Source organism: Arvicanthis niloticus, chromosome 2 (assembly GCF_011762505.2).
Source record: "Arvicanthis niloticus isolate mArvNil1 chromosome 2, mArvNil1.pat.X, whole genome shotgun sequence".
NCBI lineage: Eukaryota > Metazoa > Chordata > Mammalia > Rodentia > Muridae > Arvicanthis > Arvicanthis niloticus.
This window is the reverse complement of record NC_047659.1, coordinates 62,190,765-62,211,192: the sequence shown is the minus strand read 5'-3', so window position 1 is coordinate 62,211,192 and position 20,428 is coordinate 62,190,765. Positions and strand designations below refer to the sequence as shown.

At 33.4% G+C, this 20,428-nt stretch overlaps 1 protein-coding gene across 1 annotated transcript; it reads right to left on the bottom strand.

The window, feature by feature from the left end:
• Positions 1-7,744: 7,744 nt before the first annotated feature.
• On the bottom strand, positions 7,745-9,332 carry LOC117704242 (olfactory receptor 5D14-like). The gene is made up of 2 exons (XM_034496321.2): positions 9,309-9,332; positions 7,745-8,901 (listed from the first exon to the last, which is right to left on the bottom strand). Exon 2 carries the CDS (start codon positions 8,862-8,864, stop codon positions 7,914-7,916), a length of 951 nt encoding a protein of 316 aa, XP_034352212.1. The 5' UTR covers positions 8,865-8,901; positions 9,309-9,332; the 3' UTR covers positions 7,745-7,913.
• Positions 9,333-20,428: the final 11,096 nt, after the last annotated feature.

The window sequence follows — 20,428 nt, the reverse complement described above, 5'->3', positions numbered from 1 at the left end:
GATTCCTTTTTGAGGTCCAGGGATAACATATAGTAAATCTGGAAAAAAAAAGCCTGGTTGTAGCATTTGTTGCCCAGTCTCTCTTTTGATCCATTCTATGTGTTTGTCAAGTCTATGTGTTGTCTAGTTTCTGTGTAATCAATCATTTACACTAGTCGTTATGAACTTGATGTTTGTGAATATTTTGGAGAAATCAGTAGGTGAGATAGTCTGTGAGAGTGAATCACCTTATTTGCTTTGTGAGGACATTCATATCTCAGCTGATAAAAGGTTTTCCCTGGTTAGATCCAATCTTTATAAGTTTTGTTGGAAACCACATTTTCTACTTCTCTTTAGATGCAGAAGCATAACCATTTCCCCATCTGAACACTATTACTGGTTCCTATTCTAATGTCAACACATCCTTACAGTATATTGGTCGGCCTAGTTCCTCAGTTGTTGGTTTTTTTTTTTTTTTTTTTTTTTTTTGATACTCCACTGTCTCTCAGATCTTTTTTCATAAATTAAGAAAATTTAAAGTCAACAAGGCATTATTTAATTTGTCTCTGTGAATTTTTACTCTTTGTTTTTGTTTAATAAGCAGATCTTTCAAGGTATGCAAAGCTCTTTCTCTAACTGTCATGTAAGATTGTGTGGTATGCCAATATCATGCTTTATATTGTAATATGTAAAGAATAATTTCATTTTATTAGATATATATGTGAGAGCATTATCAATTTTAATTTGTGCAGGTATCCCCATAATTGCCATTATTTCCAAAAAGTGCTTAATAACAAAATAAGCTTTTGAGAATGTACAGTACTTGCCCATTGAAACCCTGAATGTGTGTCAATGATATGATATATATACATTTGTTTTCCAAGTTCTGCAAACTGGAAAAGATCCATCTACCAGATCCCATTTCTTCAGATACTTCTAGGATTAATACAAGCAGGTAATATAACCTGGTATTATAGAGAATACAAAGGATTTTTTTTTACCATTTATTTGGCTTGTTGCCAAGTGATAAATTTTTTTCTTTAAACATCTTCCATTATTATGATGTTTTCCAATAAACTTTGAGGATTCTAACATATTTCTTATTATAAATCATTTAATTTAATCATTTCCTTGTGCTAACAGACCTAGAAAACACATATGAAACTGAATATGAGTAACATATAATGGATTGTTTCTACTTCTGATGGCCTGTTGCAATTATACAAATAAAAAGGTCAATTTTGAGTTATCAGGTATAAATTAAGCAATCTCTATTTGTAAAACTACTCTTTCTGCATATATGAAATCAGTGATTATGTTATGAGAGTCAAGATAATGGAATAATACCATAAGGCTTGCTGTTAATTCTGACTTTTGAACTGATGTATATGGAATTTTGAGCACCTTCCTTATTTTGTCTGATATAAAAATTGTTTTCTGTATCATGCTTGCATCCTATATGTTGGTGACTCTTGAATTGGTGTTATCTTTACATTACATGGAAAAATCCAATTGGTATTTTTTTTATAAAGAATATGTCTTTCTTTTGGGAGTATTTGTTATTAACTTCAACCAAGTAATTATTACAAGTTCTTTGACAAATTTTGTTCATCACCCATAATGACGTAAACTCAGCATATATAAGAGGTACTATAATTTTGGTCAGACAATTGGTATAATATTATTCTATCTTTTATAACTAACTCAGAAATCTTTTCTATATATGTCTTCATTTATTTATTTTAAGAGCTAAAATCAATTTATTTTATGATACTATCTTCCCTTTGCATAATGAGCTTAATAGGAGAATAAATTGAAGGCAAAATAATCAAATACAAGCAAGATTAGTATCAATTTGATCCACATATACATACTGCAGTCTTTGTTCTACAAGAATTATTTTTTTCTGCATTAGCAGTTAGACATCTTGAACTATTTAAATCTGAATCTCCTTGCAATGTTTGAAACAAATCACTTCACTCATGTACTTAATTCAATTGTACCCTTCTTTTAGTTAACATCCCCCAATAATATTGAAAATTATTGTTTTCAAATGATTCCTAAGAAATTACTTTGTTAACTGCTCTTAAATCCATCATCATCCTAAATTTTCCTGATTTCTGATTTACAACAAACACAGGGGAAAAAATTAGAATCCAAAATACGACAAAAGGTTGATGATAATTTGTCAGAGCCAGATTGTGCCTACCTAGAGGAAGAGGCAGCCAAATACTATGACCCTCAATGGCCCTGAAGGACTCTTGCTATGCCCCTCTGCCCCACCTCCAGATGTTTCCCCTCCCTAGAAAACCCCTATCCCATGCCCCCTTTTCCTTTTTGCTTTTATACAATTTTTTTAAAAATGTTAATCAAAGGCTTTATAAGTTTGGTAATGCTCAATCAGAAGTGTAACCCAATACCCCACCTAGATATATCAACTATCTTTGACTGGTGGAGACATGTGAACATCTGCCTCCATGCCTCCCCCTCTCTTTCTCTCTCTTTCTCTCTCTCATCACCTAGCTTCTTCTCTCCTTCTTTTTCTCCTCTCCTTACTCCTTCTTTTCCTCTCGGTATTCCTTCCCCCTTAGCTCCTCCTACATATTCCCTTCCTGTTAAAATAAAATTTTTCTCTCAAAATACAATTAGAGCATAATTATGCCTATTTGTACCAGTGAGGTACAAGATAGTCCTAAAACATAGTCCATCATTTTGTTGACTAACTAGAACCTCTGTCATCTCTTCTAACTAAAACACTTAGTTCTGAACCTGGCGTTTTTCTTTTTGCCAGCCTCCTTAAAGAACACTGCTAACCCCTCTTAACCTGATATTTGATGCACCACATTAGAAGCAGAATTATCCACTATGCCCAAGCCTTGCTTAGAAAACTGACAGTTGAAGGCAACAAAATAAAAAGAATCACTTTTCTATGGGGAATTGGGTACTGCTAGGTTTCTCATTCACTAATCAGTGAGACCATGCTTTATATGTTATGTTAATATGATTTTAACTGAGTAAGCTATTAATAATAATTTTAAAATGATATTTTTTGATGAAAAATGGTAAGTTTTCTAGGAATTTAAAAGCAGGTAGAAGGAAACATATCAAAATATATGCACAAAACTTTAGAGATTAAATAAAATATTTTATTTAAAAAAGAAGTTTAGCTGTTATACAGACTAGCAACTTTGCACTATGTGAGTATATTATGCACTTTTTAATGGTGTTTTCAAGACTATTCTAAGAATAACACAAGGTGGGTGACATTAGTTATGGCAAAAATAAAGAACTCCATGTGGGTTTATCAATGCATATTTCAAAACTGGTTTTATTATAAGAATGAGTTAGTGTTACTATGAAATCATATTTTTATATTTTAAGTTAATTTATATTTATTAAAATTTATTTGTTGGCAATTTTATACTTTATACATTGGGTTTTGGTAATTCCCTTATCCCACTCAGTCTCATTTTTTCTTTTTTTAAATGGAAAGCTGTCTTCTTAATTGACTTTCTGAAGAAACTACAGATAGAGACTGGAAACAGGGTTTAGCAGTTAAAAGCATTTCCTCCTCTTCCAGAGAATCTTAATTCTCTTTCCAGCACCAATATGGCAGCTTACAACCATCTGTTACCCCTATTACAATCCAATGTCTTCTAACTTCTGAATATACCAGACACTCAAATGGTACACATATAGGCATACAAATAAATACGTAATTATCTAATAAAATGAATTGATTTTTAAAAATTTTATGTAAATACATTTAGATTTACAGAAAAATATCTGTAATGACAAAATCAAAAGAAACACCTTAATTTTATTTCATATCAGTTTGTTTTTGAAGTCTTTTATTGAAACATCTATGATAATATATCCAAGACTGAAAGCTTTAAAATAAAGGAGTGTATGAATTGTTCTCAGACACTAATGCTTTCAGTTTTCTAAGTATTTCTTATCCAAAAATTTCTGTGAACAGCCTGCAAAACAAATATGTCACATATTCACTTTGTAAAAGTCAAGATACTCATATGACCAAGTTGCTGACCTCAAATCCCATGAATTCAGGTCATTTAAACTGAATTTTAAATAATTTAACCATATCTCAATGTGTTTTTCTTCTGTCATTCCATTTGGTAATTGTGCTTCCATTAATGGTTCATGAAAAGTGCAACCATTATTTTTCCTTTTTGACAGTATCTCTCTGTGTAGCTCTGTCTGTTCTGTGACTTGCTCAAAAAACTGGCTTTGAACTCTGAAATCTGTTTACCTTTGCCTCTGTAGTCCTGGGAGTAAAGATGTTTTCCTACACTGCCTGGCTAGAAGTGTAATCTCTTATAAAATAAATATTTGAATACTGTTGACAAAATTGTTTCCCATAAAATGTTATTGTCTGTCTCTTTAAATATTTAAAGTATGCTTAACTTTCTGTATTTGTCCCTCAAACTTCTTTTTCTTTATGTTAGATTTAATCAAAGATCAAGCAAGCTCAATTAATAACTGTGTTTTTTGCATTCTGAAATGGGTGTGGACATTACATCAGATGTTTACATTTTGAGAAATTTGGGAATGGAGAGAATCAAACATTTGTAGCTCATTCTTTCTTGGAATCTTTCCTGCTAGTTCATTTGGTATTGATTTCATCCTAACAGTCATTTTAAATAGGGAGAAAATACATATAAATTTTAATTAATTTTTTAATTTTTGTATGGCAAAAGTTTTTTACATCTACCACTAACTATCATAGACCATTTGAGGTAGATGAAAAGATATTTTATGTCCTACTCTGATCAATAGATTCAGGTACAGTCAAAAATGAAAATTTCATTTTTGAGTTTATTATCATTCTGCTATGAAATGATTTACTACACATAGAAATTAATATTACAATTTATTATTTAAATAATGAATTTCTTCTCATACTTTGATGAAATCTTAAGGTTAATTTAAAAACAGAAAGTATAAACATTGGTGTTATTTATTTTCATAAGAATGATCAACATGTAGACAGATTTAGTAGAAACCAAAGATTTGTTATTCATACATTAATTTGGAATTTTTAATATCAAAGAGGGTTGAAAATATTATGCCTTTAAATCAACTATAGTGAATATTCATGTTTATAGAAATTTTAATCTGTAACTAAATATACCAATTTAAATTACTGCTTTCATATCCTTTAAATTGTCACTAGCTGTTGAGTGTTACACTATCCAGGATTCATCTGTAATCTTTAATAATTTAGGCTTGAATATCAATTATTCACCCAAAGATCTTTAGTTGTTTCAAAAAAACTATTAGTGGAATATAAAATAATTTGAGTTTAAAGTTATTCATCTTTATTTTTATTGAGACTTATTTTGGGGCAATTACTTTCAAAGAAATTTCTAAATATGTTTGAGATTAAATTATCTGTACTTAAGTTCATCAAGTTTTGAGACCTAACTCTTCCAATATTTTGGGAACCCTAGCCTATAATTACTTATTCATTAATGTATTTAATCAAATGTTACTTCATATTTTTTCATGTATTTTCAGTTTTAACATTAAAATTTGACACATTTTTCATTATATAACCTCTCTTACAGGTCTTGTCTTTACTTATTAAAAATGCAACTAGATATTTTGAAAAGGGGCTGAGTTATTAAGAGAGCTGTTCATCTTTTTTATACCATGTGGGTCAAAACCCAGAACTCACACAGTGGCTCATAATCATCTGTACTTTCTATCAGCTTCTACTGGCACCAAGAATGAACATGGTATACATCTAAGTAAAACATTCATACAAATAAAGTAAAATAATAATATAAAAATTCCTAAAAATTACATCTGGAAACAAAAATACCAATATTTAAACATTTTCTTCTTTACTCTTTGATAGTAACTAAAATTTTATTCAATCATCTTTTTATTGAATTCCAAATACTTTACTGTTGTTAGACATTATACTTTTAGAAATATTTCTTTAAGTTTGTTACTTTACCTCTGGGAGAAATTCCTAAAACTACAACTTTTGAATGTATGACAGATGGTATGAATTTAATGTTTCTGGTCCTTCAAATAGTCTCATGTGAATAGTAGATCTTGTCATACTTCTAGAATGCATAAAAGTGTCTGATACCTTATCAGAATACCTGAGACTCTTGTCTTGATTATTTTGTTACTGCCATGAGAAAAGACAATGAACAAAACAGCTTACAAAAGAAAGTGTTTATTGGGGGATCACACTTTTTATAAGGTTAAAATTCATGACCATCATGGTGGGAAACATGGCAGCAAAAAGACAGGAACAGTACTAAAGAAGTAGCTGATGGCACATATTTGATCAACAGCAGGGGAAAAGGGGGAAAGAGAGAGAGGAGAGAGCAGGGGGGGTGGAGAAGAGGAGGAGAAGGAGGAAGAAGAGGAAGAGGAAATGGAGGTGCTATAGGTTTTTTATTCCTAAAAGCCTACTCTGAGTGCATAATTCCTCCAGCAAGACCCCAGTTCCTAAACCTTCACAAACAGTTCTAGCAACTGGGGACCGAGGAGTCAAACACAGGGCACTATTAGGGTTATTTGTGTTCAAGCCTCCATAGCTGTGTCATTAAATTTTGATTTCCAACTATTCTTACAGAAAAGAAATGGTAACACATAAATGGTTTCTTTTATTCCATCTTTATGATGAGAAACACCTACTTTAGAATGGCTATTGTACATAAAACCTAAGTATATCTTATATCAATGTTTACATGCTAATGAAATTTTCTCAGTGTTTAGTCCTTTTTTATTAATCTGTTAATGTTCTTTTCATGGAATTTAAAGATTAAACTTTAGCACTTAGTCTTGGAAAATAAATTATTATATGATATTTTCCTCATATGACTATTTCTTCCAAACTGGTATTTTAAAATAGATATTTTATAGTTTATGTTAACTCATGTAATATTTTCTTATCATGCAAATTTATTTTAATTCATGGAATTTTTACTACCAGGTATTTAAGTTCATTCACTCATTCATATAAAGAATGAAACATAAAAACAAAATATGATCTGCAAATATTTCTGAGTAATTGTTTCTTCTTTGTATAAATTACTATAAATGATGCTTCTAAGTATTTCGATAGAAAGTTATTGTAGAAATGAAACTTTAGCCCAATAATATCCAAGTGCTATCTTAGAAATAAAATCATTCAAACATTTTCCTTTCTGAAATACAGAATTAGTGTCAGTGATATCTATCACTCACTGTCTAATAATTGCTTCATATAGAAGGAAGTAGATAATTAATTTGTAGATTAAACTTTTAATTTTAAATCATGACAGCTAATTCTACACCATTTCTTTAGATATTTGTGTCATTTTCTACCAAAGACATGTAGTTATTGTTTTGATGCAAGCCTCTCAATAAAAGGTGATTATATAATTCAGTGTACTTTATACACACTTTTTGTAGAACATGAAGAATAAAATAAATATATGATGTAAAGATACTCCCTTTTGCTTTAATAATGTAATTTAATGACAAACCTATAATAACAGTGACAAAAGTTTTCTGAAGATTAGTGTCAGGAGCACTGATGTTTAATGTCCTGCTTATAACACAACCAAACAAGATTTCTACATTTCTGTGTTAGTTATTATCATTCTTTCCAAAGAAATTACATTATGAAATATATCCTGATATACTTACTAGTGTCTTATTGTGATTGTGATTAATACTACTACTACTACTAATAATAATAATAATAATAATAGATATGAAATAAATATTGTGAACCAAAATGTTTTCTATTTCCTCTAAATAGTAAGCCTATTTGTCTTTATTTTCTGCATTGAAGTTTTTAACCTATGCATCATAACAATCAGTAGAATTAAAGCAAATATATCATAGTAGACAGAAACAGCCATTGTTTTAATTTTATATTTGGATTGTACATAGTGTAAGATGGTTCACTGAAGTGGGCACTTCATTGATATGGTCACTAATTTCTGGAAAACCTCCTTCACATCCTTGTTTCTCAAGCTGTAGATAAGAGGGTTAAGCAAGGGATTGACAACTGCATAAAAGACAGAGGCCACTTTGACTGCATTCCTAGAGTTTTTAGAGTTAGGTACACAGTATAGGGAAAGTATGGTTCCGTGAAAAATGGTGATGGCAGTCAGGTGGGAGGCACAGGTATGGAAGGCTTTGCGACGTCCACTAGCAGATTTGATTTTTAATACCGTCATGAAAATGAACACATAAGAAGTGAGAATGATCAGGAGTGTACTCACTTCATTGAAGGTTGCAAAACAAAAGAGTAGCAGGCTGGGGATGTGTATATCAGAACTAGAGACAGCAATGAGGGCAGTATATTCACAGAAGAAGTGGTTGATCACATTAAATCTTGAAAACTTTAGCTGCAGAGCATAGCACAGGAGAATCAAGGTGGCAAAGGTGCTCCAGATATAGGACCCAGTCACAAGCAGGATGCATAGCCTCTGTGACATGGCCACGGTATACAGCAAGGGATTACAGATGGCCACGAAGCGATCATAGGCCATAACTGCTAGCAAGTAAGACTCAGCCACCAGAGCCACACAGGACAGGAAGTACTGCAGCATGCAGCTGAAATAAAGGATAGTTTTATCAGCCTGGACCAAGTTTTCAAGCAGCTTGGGCATGATGATGGTTGGGTAGCAGAAGTCAACAAATGAAAGGTGGCTGAGGAAGAAGTACATGGGAGTGTGGAACTTGGGGTTGATATTGATGAGCGCTATCATCCCAAGGTTTCCCAGTACAGTGATAATGTACATGAAGAGAAAGATTAGGAAAAGGGGGATCTGAAGGTCAGGGTAGTCTGTGAAGCCCAACAAGACAAAGATAACTTCCACACTCACATTGCTTTCCATTGGTACCATAATGCCTATTAGTAGACAGCTGAAGCTGAAGACTCTCCTGTTTAATACAAAAATATGTAAGAAATATCAAATATTCTTAAAGAGCAATACAAAATGCCATTTTAGTTTTGTTATTTGCACAAATAAAACAGTTGAGAGTCTTTTATTTCAAGAATAAAAGATTAGAGAAATCCAAGAGAAAAGATGTAAACAGTGCCATTGGCCATATTTTGTTTTGTAATATCACTGGGCCTTAGGCATAGTCATACTCTGAAAATGTATAATGCATTCTTTGATAGTTACTGCCAATGACTGAGAGATTTTCTATGTGTATTTACTTTGCCCCTGAATACTATTGTCTCTGAGTTAAGGATTTAACATAGAATAAAAAATCAAAGTGTATCTTAGTTACAATGTCAGAAAAGAACATTTTCACAGTAGCAACAAAAATCTGAATAAACTCACTTGTTACAGAGAGAGTCAGCATACTTCTGGTGCTCTGTGAATTGAAAACAGGATGAAGAGAAAAGATTTTATGTTTACCTGATATCTCTGGGGACTACCTCTAGAGAAAATCAAGAAAATATTCCATACAGGCTCAGAGCAGGCATTCTTTAATGACTTGAGTCCACACCTGTCATTCCTCTACTGTATATATGTTGGGGGCCTCATGTCAGCTAGTGTATGTATGCTGCCTGTGTGGTGATCCAGGGTTTGAGAGATCTCAAGGGTCCAGGTTAATTGAGATTGCTGGTCCTACTACAGTGTCGCCCTCCTCCTTAGCTTCTTCCAGTTATTCCCTAATTCGAGCACAAGGGTCAGCAGCTTCTGTTCATTGGTTGCGTGCAAATATCTGCATCTGACTCTTTCAGCTACTTGTTGGGTCTTCCAGATGGAATATGAAAACCATGTACAAATAAATTAAGACCATTTCAAATATATATTTTTGAGTTCCAACCATTAATTTTCATTTTTTTATTTGGAGATAATTCAATTACAATAATTTTCCATTCTTTTTTCTCTCTTCAATATCCTACCAAATATGATTATCCACTATTCCCCAAATTTACAACTTTTTAAACTATTTTTGTATGTACCATAGTATATGTATACTAGTATATGTGTATGTATAGTATACTTATACATACACATTCCTAAATATATCCTTTTGAGTTTGCATGCTGTTACTTATATGTATGAGTTCTTGTCTGACGTGACTGTTTGGCACTGGACTTGCTGAATTAAAAAATTTTAATATATTGCTCTATTTTTTAAAGCAGAAACTATAGGAGAATAAGGAATATGTAAAACTACTAGTACCACTAGCATAGAAATCTATAGTCTGCACAATATTATGTACAGTCCAACTGTGTTGCGTTTCTAATGTTGAACTGAAACTTAAATTTATGACACATTTTTTTCAAGCTGAAGCTAGAAGATAATCGATATGCAAAATAACTTTTCTTGGCTTTTAGAATTATAATATGGACAAAAAACTTTGTGATAAATTACAAATTTACCACATAAATATCAATATAAATGGATTTTACATTTCATTGTTATGGTAAATTAGAGAATTAAATGATTTTTTTAAGTTTAAATTGACAGACACCATACAGGAAGAGTTAGAATGGCCAACTGAAGTCAGTGGAGATGGACAACTGTCCTGCTCAGTTGTGAAGGGTAAGCTCTGGTGTAAAATTACTTCAGATACTTTTTGATACTGATGTGTTTTCTCATATTTGTCATTGGCATACTCCTCATTAATTTGGCTTGGTGTGAGTGGGCAGGAAGAAATTCTCAATGCCTATAAGTTAGTGTGATTACTTCCTAGGTATTAGCTCACTCTGTTGGGCAAGTTTCTTTTAGATTAACATGTAGATGGAAGTTCTTGAGTTGTTGTTCAGATGAAATAGTGATTTTATGAAATTTCTGAATTGATTTAAGTAGTTTTCAGGAGTTAGCTTGATTTAAATAATTCTGGAACTTTATATAATTGATAGAAAATATAAAGTTAGAAAATTAGGAAAGTTGATAGCTTTAAGTTAAAGAAAAAGTAACATATACCTTTTTCTGATAAAATGCCCAAAGCTGTTTGGGTTAGAGAAAAGAGTACAATGAACATTTATGTATTATAGGCATGTAATTGTAGAAGCAAGAAGAATAGGCTTGGGAAAATTTAATGATCAAAGAAGCATATAATCTAGGTTGGGCTTGAGTTCCTTCTTCTTGTTATCTAGTGATGAGGTCACAGGATTGCAATGTGAAACAGGAAAAAATAATGTTATAATAATGAATAAATAATTCTATTATGAGTATAAGAACAGAAAACAGATGATCGGCCATCTTTCCTGATCAAAACTTTATAGATAAGACATAAGATAGATTATCTGATCTTTAGTAAGTACAGGTTTGTGGCAACCAAGCATATAGAGAAACTTACTACTGTATACTGTGCCTGCTTAAACTTTGTAAATGAATGACATAAAAAATTACTGCTTGAGGTGGCAACACACCTTTGAAAAGAAAGATGACAATTTTTTAGTTAGATATATTTCATATAAGAAATATGTAATCAATATCCTGTTGTAAATTCTTTTTGTATAATGATATTAAATCTGCTTTTGAAGAATGTGTTTTTTTTCACTTTCTTTGGAAAATGTGTAACTTGTGGCTCTGAAGTAATATTTTTTTATTAGAAAAAAACTTTGTCTTTGGAGTTAAGCAAAGAAATGAATCCCTGGTGTTTGCCTTTATTTCTACTTGTGAAACTTTGATTTCCCACCTTTCTGTATCCTCTGGCTGCCATAGACTTCATCCCATGTTTGTATCTGAACTGACTCCTCAGTGGCTCTCAGCACTTACCACCATCACCTACCTGCCTCAGTTTACCCTGTGGTGTCAAAGTTGGTCTTTGTCTTTAAATATTTTAAAATATTTTAATGCATGTCTGGCTACTAATACATGAAAGTTGAATGAAATATCTCTTATGAGATTTTTAGGTAGGCTACTTTGAAATTTTCATCAATGTCTATTGATACATATATTATCTTTTGGTTTTTATTGATATTTTGCACAAGTATTATTATTTTATTTATTAGAATTTTTCCTTTTTAATTTATTTTTATTATTTTTTTATTTACTCATTTTACATCCTGTTCATTGCCCTCCTCCTAGTCACCCATTACCAAAATACTTCCCTTCTCCCCACTCCTCCTTTAAGCAGGTGGGATCCCTGGGTAGCCCCGACCCTGGCACATCAACTATCTATGAGAGTAGGTTCTTCTTCTCCCATTGAGGCCAGATAAGGCAGCCCAGCTAGAAGAACATATTCCACATATAGCCAATGACTTTTATGATAGCCCCTGTCCCAGTTTTTCAGTACACATGTGGAGACCAAGCTGCCAATCTACCACATATGTTCTGGGAGGCCTAGGTTCTGTCCAAGTATGTTCTTTGGTTAGTGGTTCAGACTCTGAGAACCCCGAAGTTCCATGATAGTTGCTTCTGTTGGTCTTCCTCTAAAGTTCTTATCCCCTTCGGGACCCATAATTCACCCTCCTATTTTTCCATAATATTTTGGAAGCTCCATCTACTTTTTGGCTATCTGTATCTGTCTGAGGAAGCTGCTGGGTGGAGTCTCTCAGAGGACAACATGCTTCTGTCTGCAAATATAACAGAGTACCTTTAATAGTATTAGGGATTGGTGTTTGTCCATTCAGATGGGTCTCAAGTTGGGCCAGTTTTGGGCAGGTTAATCCCTAAGTCTCTGTTCTATCCCCATGCCTGCATTTCTTGTATATAGGATAAATTTGGTATTGAAAGTTTTGTGGGTGGGTTGGTACCTTTCCTCATACCTTTGCTGGTATAGAATTACTAAAATTCTGTGTTTTCATGGATGTAGTTATCGTCATTACATTGGAGTTTTCTTTCCACTTTTTCTGTAGAGCTGAATTTGTGGATTAATATTGTTTGAATTTGAATTAGTCTTAAAATATCTTGTTTGCTACCTCTATGGTTATTGAGAGTTCTGCTGGGTATAGTAGTCTAGGTTGGCACCTGTGATTTTTTAGAGGTTGCAAGATATCTGCCTAGGACCTTCTAGATTTTATATTCCCTGTTGAGAAGTTGGATGTAATTCTAAAGGCTCTGCCTTTGTTTGTTACCTGTCTTTTTCCCCTGTTCTATTTAATATTCTTTTTTTGTTGTTCTGTAGATTTTATGTTTTGATTACTATGTGGCAGGAGGATTTTCATTTGTGGCACAGTATAATTGGTACTCTAAAAGCTTCTCATATTATTTTAGGCATCTCTTTCTTTAGGTTATGAAAGTTTTCTTCTATAATTTCATTGAGAATATTTTCTGGGCCTTGGAGCTGAGACTCTACCTTCTACTATTCTCATTATTTTTAGGTTAGGCCTTTTCATGGTATTCCAAGTTTTTTGGATGTTTTGTGTCATAAATTTTATAGGTTTAACATTTTCTTTGACTTATGTATCAATTTCTTTTATTTTCTATTCTACACATGATATTCTTTCTTCTATCTCTTGTATTCTATTGGTAATGTTTGTATCTGTTCCTATTTTCTTTCTTAGTTTTTCCATTATGAATATTTTCTCAGTTTTTGTTTACTTTATTGCTTTTATTTCCAATTTTTGATCTTTTACAGGTTTATTTCCTTCAACTGTTTAATTGTATTTTCCTGTATTTTCTTACAGACTTTTTTATTTCATGTTTAAGTCTCTATCATGTTTAGAAGATTAGATTTAAAGTCATTACCTTGTGTTTCCATTGTGTTAGATAACCAGGGATTCCTGTATGTGTTTGATATACTTTAGAGGTGTCATATTGCCCTGGCTTCTTCTGTTGATTGTGCTTTTTTGAGGGTCTTTAGAAATCTCAAAGTTATGACATATATAGCTTGATCATGCTAACCCTTTTTGTCTTGGGAATACTTTTATTGCTGCCCATCATGTTAAAGCTTGTCTTTAACAACATCAACCTGTTGGCAACCAAAGTATGTGGCTTGAAAGCGAAAATGGACCCCCAGACAGAGTTATTAATTTAACAGGCTGGCAAGCCAAGGATGGGTAAGATTCTGAACAAAGCCTTATCAATCTAAGACAAAAGTGCATTGCTTTGGATAATGCAAATTTCATCACAGGTAAGGAAGGCATTCTTGTCAGAATGACCTAAGACAGGCTCAGTCTTGTTTATTAAATTTAAAAAAGTGGGGAGATGTGAAGAGCTTTTGGAACTGCTTGGCAAGAATCTGACATTTTCTAAAGACAAGGAAATGGGCTGCTTGGCAAGAATCTGACATTTGGGTCAAGGACAAAGAAATGAGCTACTTGGCAGGCATCTGATGTTAGGATAGAACAAAGAAGTAATTTCAGGCAGGAATCTAAATCTTAGGCTAGAACAAAGAAGGCTTCAAGCATGAAAATGACTTTGGGCAAGGAAAGGGAAGTGGGCTCAGATAGTTTGGTCATCCTGACAAGCCCTTTGAAACAGTGATCATGGGAGTGATCATGAGACTTTGTTTACTGCCTTGCTTATTCTTTGACTATTTGTGTTTATTTTCTTGCTTGTTCCTTGACTAATTGCATCTATTGTATTGCTAGTTCCTCAACTTACAACTGACCTTGTAATTAAATGGTATAAAAGCAGATTGGGAAAAAGAAAACAATGAAAAAACAAAACAGAAATCTGGAAGGTTTTATTCCCTTGATGTTCTTGTTATAGTAGGTATTGGGAGAGGGATGATCATTGATTGTCCTGGTGTGGCAGGCATGAGGGGTATCCTTAGGCTGTATGTTTCTGGGCTTACAGGCTTGTATGATTCTGGAGCCTCTGGTTTGATGAAAGTAGGAGAAGAAGTAACATGAGAACGAGGTCTCCCTGGGCTAGAAAACTGCTCAGGGCAACTTGCCTAAGCCCAGAGAGTGCAGAGAGCAGGGAAGATGGTGGGGAAGGGAAGCTTGCCTTTATGGCTCATGAGTGTGATGAAAGAAAAGGAGAGGTGGTAGCAGAATAGAGGTTCCCCTGTGATAGCAGGCTATTCAGGGCTTCTTGGCTTGGCCACAGGGCTCAGAGAGAAGGGAAGATGGGTAGGGGATGGGAAACTTACCTGTATGGCCCAGAAGTGATGGAGATGAGAGAATAGGATGCAAAAGAATGGAGGTCTCCCTGGGATAGCATGCTGCCCAGGGAAGCATGGCTGGATACACAGGGCTCAGGGAGAAGGGAAGATGCATGGAAGAAGGAAAGCTACCTGCATAATCCGGGAATCTGATGAAGGTGGAAGAGAGAAAGTGGGAGAATGGAGGTCCACCCTGGGATAGAAGGCTCCTCAGGGAACAGAGAGATTCTTGATTAGAGATTTTCAATTACATTTTAGTAAATTGTACATTAAAAGATTTTAGGTCAGCTCATCTGAGATAGAAAGACAACAGAGTAATAGATGTGAAATATATACTAGATAGATGATAGATTGGCAAATGATAGTTTTTGGTTAAAGTTGCTATGTAGGACTCTAAGTATCCAAAACCAAGGGATGCACTCCCACAGAGAACTCAGAGGCAGGACTTGTTGTAATAACATGAGGTTTATTGATAATGGTGCACCAGGACTCTCTTGTATGCAGGCAAAAGAGAGTGTTGAATCAGAGCTGAGGCCATTTATATACCAATATTCACAAGGCTCATAAATGAAGTTTTACCTCTTAATAACTACAAAGGCCAATTTTAACATCCATTCTCAAGCTTGGTTTCTTTCCCAGTTTCTGACCCTATTTACATCTGTATCACACTCCCAATTTATGTCTGTATCTTGCTCCAGGAGAATTCTTTTAAGTGACTGTTTACCCAGGTGTTTTATTGCCTCTATCTTGGGTCCTTTGTTCTTTTGAAATGTTAGTTCAAGTCCCTGGGATGCACCCCAGGGGCAGCTAACACTTGAATGTAAATTGAAACTCTGAACCTAAGAATGTTTCATGTTGAGACCTAAAATTTTATTTTTACAATTTATTCTCAAAGCTGTACCTGTGATAAAACACTAAATGTTAAAGAGGAAAGGTTTTATTTGACTTACAATTTCAGATCTTACTCCATCATTGAAAGGAGTCAAAAAGGAACTCACAAAGTGCAAGAACCTGGATCCAAAAACTGATGCAGAGGCTATGAACAAATGCTCATTATATCAAAGTATAAGTAAGTCAGAAAGGACTGTAAAAGTCACTTACGGGGCCAAAATAATTTCATGGTATTTTTTATTTTCAGATTTCTCTTCTCCACTCTAAGCTACTGCTTAGATTCCACTCATCCCTCCTTATCCTCATCAAACTGACCCCTCCATTATTAGGACACATCCTAACCCTCATCAGACTGACCCTTCCATTGTTAGTACACATTCTTACCTTTCAATTCCTATTCCCTAATTATCACCCATTCTCCACTAATCTCATCTCTCTTCTCACACTCCTATTTTTCCTCTGCAAAAATGATTGCCAGACATTCAAGGTCAACTGACTCTCTGAAATTAATTTCTTAGACATCTTCAGACATCAAACACTCTAAAGATTTTCAATAGCCCTCTCCAACACACACACATACACACACATACACAGACTCACACACAAATATACACTCAACACACATATAATACACCTATGTGTATACATACACATACATATCTATATCATTATACATTCATGAACATATATATACCTATAAATATAGCTATATGTGTGCATATATGTAAATTTTTATAGGTAATATGCTTATTATTGTGACTTATGTCTGGTTCTTGTTCATGGTTTTGCAGACCTATATATTTATACTTATGAATATATAGTATACAAGTTATAATTATGTATTTATATTAAAATGATTTACATTTAATTTGTACATGATTTTCATTACTTTTTTCAAAATAATTGAGTATAAAACACATCATGATAAGCATTTGATTATGTAGTAGTTGCCATTATAATATCCATTATACTTTGTTTTATTTATAAAATATTTCATTTAGTTTTTGAAAATTTTACACATGTATAAAATATACCTTGAACACTTTTATCCCATATTTCTTCTTCTTTTTTACAATGTGATTTAAAGTAAATTTTAAAAAGTTACAATTTTAGTTATAATAAACATTGCCAAAAAATCTGTGGAAAAATTAAACAACTTGAACTATCATCAGCGGAGTGTGTGAGTCCACAAATATGAACTGTATGCGGAATTCCCCTTGAATGAAACACTTGAGATCCCACATATATATTTCCTAGTACTGGCTTCATGTATATGGAACCATCATGACTGACTAGTCATGGGTATATAGGAATTACTTAACCACAGCAATTAGAATATGTTCTTCCTATGCTAAAGATTGCCTTTCAGTAAATTCTTGCTTGTTTGGGTTCTTGACAATCATTTTTTAAGATTGATTATTTTATTTACTTACATTTCAAATGTTGTCCCAGTTCCTGGTCTCCCCTCCACAAACCCTCTATCTTATCCTCCCTCCCCATGCCTCTATCAGGGTGTTCTCCCACCCACCCACTTCAGCCTGACCACCCTAAAATCCATCTATTCTGGGGAGTCAAGTTGTCACAAGACCAAGGCTTTTCTTCTCTCATTAATGCCAGATAAAGCAATCTTCTGCTACATATGCAGCTGGAGCCATGGGTCCTTCCAAGTGTACTCTTCACTGTGTGGTTTAGTCCCTGGGAGCTCCAGCGGGGGGTGAGGGTGGGGGTGGGAGGGAAGTCTGATTAGTTGATATTGTTGTTCTTCCTAATGGGGTGATCTATATAAATATCTCATAGGAGAGAGTCTATCCAAATTTCAAATATTAGTAACTAGACATGCATTAAAATATTTTAAAACATCTAATGCCAAAGACCAGCTTTGACATTACTGGGTAAACCAAAGCAGACAGGTGATTGGGACCAATGTTGAGAGCCTCTGATGAGTCCATTCAGACACCACCAATAGAGGTTAATTCTTAGGGGAGCCAGAGGTTAGGGAAGAAAAAGGGTGAAAATCAAACACTCTTACACGCATTGAATAGTTTAAGCAAAGATAAGCTCTACAAATTTATTTCTTCTCATAATTTAGGGGAAAAAATTATGTCATAGCCACAAATTATGCTTTTTCCAAAAATAGTCACCACAAAAATAGTCTTCAAAAACAGATTAAAATGGTTACACAAGAGGTAATTACAATAGGATATTGATTATATATTTATTATATGAAACATATCTAACTAAACAATTTTCATCTATCTTTCTTTCAAAAATTTTATTGTGACCTCAAAGCAGTAAACTTTAGGTCATTGATTTAAAAAGTTTAAACAGGCTAAGGATATAGTGTAAGTTTCTCTATTTGTCTTGATTGACAGAAACCTGTACTAAGGAGCTTGTCATTTACTGTAGGTATCATTTTTTAAATTTTTATAAGGTAGGCTGGCTAACCATGTGGTTTTTGTTCTTATATGCAAAATAGAATTATTTGCTGTTATTATTATTTCCTGCTACACACAGAAAATCTGTTACCTCATTACTAGATCACAAGATCAAAGAACTCAGGCCCAACCTTGAGTATATGCTTTATTGATCATTAACTTATCCCAAGTCTGTTTTTGCCTCTACAATAACATGCTTGTAATATATGAATGCTCACTGTACTCTTTTCTCTAATTCAAGCAGTGTTCGCCATTTTATCCCTAAGCGGTACAGTTTATTATGGATTCTAACTTAAAATTTTCTATCAACTATCCTAATTTCCTAACTTTATATCTGATAGTTAATCTAATTTCCAAACACTATTTCAATCAATCTAACTTCTTAAAACTACTTAAATCAGTTCAGAAATTACATAATATTATTAATTGATCTAAATAGCTTTTGGGTTCTTATTGATCCAGTTCAGAAATTACATAATATTATTAATTGATCTAAATAGCTTTCACATTCATATTGATCTGCAAAAAACTCGAGACAGGGTGAGCTATGACCTAGAAAGTATAATCACACTAAGTTATAGGCAGTGAGGATCTCTTCCTGTTCACTCACACCAAGCCAAATTAATGAGGAGTATAGTAATGACAAATATGAGAGAGCACATCAGTATCAAGAAGTCCCTGGTGTCATTTTACACCAGAGCTTATTTTTCACAGCTGAGAGGGATGGTAGATCATCTCCACAGAGCTCATTTGCCTACTATAGTTCTTACTGAATGGTGTCTGTAAATTTAGTTTTGAATTCAAAATAACTTAATTCTGTAATTTATGATAGCAATAAAATATAAAATTCAAATTAAAAATAAAATTTAAATTAAAATACAAAATATAAAATTTATGTGGTAATTTGTCATTTAAAATAAACCCTTTGATACTTATAATAATTCTATAAGCCAAGAAAAGGTATTTTGCATATCTCTCATATTACTCCAGCTTCTTGACATTTTTCAGACTACAGATTTCTATGCTGGCCATGTGTCCTTCTAGCTTCTTGTATTCCTATGTAGCTACACAGAAACTCTTGGAAAGCTTGGTGGTGTTAGACAGGGACATTTCTTTCTAAAACTGCATCTGGAAATTTTCTTGTAACTGCATTTTTAATGTAATGGAAATATTCATGTTGGCAGCAATGGTTTCTGTCTACTTTGTGAGAGTTTGCAATCCTCTACATTGCTGTATAGTCTCATCAGCTGTGTGTCTTTCTGGTGGCTGGATTTTATAAATGGTACATACTATGTTCCCCGAGACTCACATAATTTTCTTCTTCCATTCTTCTGTTCAGGATCATTTGGGTTGTTTTCAGCTTCTGGCTGTTACAAATAAGGCTACTATGAACATAGTGGAGCATGTGTCCTTGTTATATGCTGGAGCATCTTTTGCATATATGTCTAGGAGTGGTACAGCTGGATCTTCAGATAGAACTATTTCCAATTTTTTGAGGAACCACAAGATTAATTTCCAGAGTGATTGTACAAGTTTGCAATCTTACCAGCAATAAAGGAAAGTTCCTCTTTATCCACATCCTCAAGAGCATCTTATGTCACCTGAGTTTTTGATCTTAGCCATTCTGACTGGTTTAAGATGGAATCTCAGGCTCATTTTGATTTGCATTTCCCTCAGGACTAAGGATGTTAGACTATTTTTTAGGTGCTTCTCAGCCATTCAAGATTACTCTGTTGAGAATTGTGTTTAGCTCTGTACTCCACTTTTTAATTGGGTTATTTGGGGTTTTTTGGAGTCTAATTTCTTGAGTTCTTTGTATATTTTGATTATTAGACCTCTATTACATACCGGTTTAGTGAAGATCTTTTTCCCAATCTGTAGGTTGCTGATGTGTCCTATTGATACTACCCTTTGCTTTATAGAAGTTTTTCAGTCTATGAGACTCAATAAAAGCAGTGATAAGAGGAAATTTCAAGGCACTATGTGCCTTCAGAAAGAAATTAGAAAGTTCTCACACCAATAATTTAAAAGTGCATCTGAAACCTCTAGAAAAACAGAAGCAAGCAACACTGAAAAGTAGAAGGCAGGAAATAATCTAAATCAGGGCTGAAATCAAT

Excerpts from the sequence above, each read along its gene's own strand:
- LOC117704242 (XM_034496321.2), bottom strand. The coding sequence starts at position 8,864 with ATGGTACCAATGGAAAGCAATGTGAGTGTGGAAGTTATCTTTGTCTTG.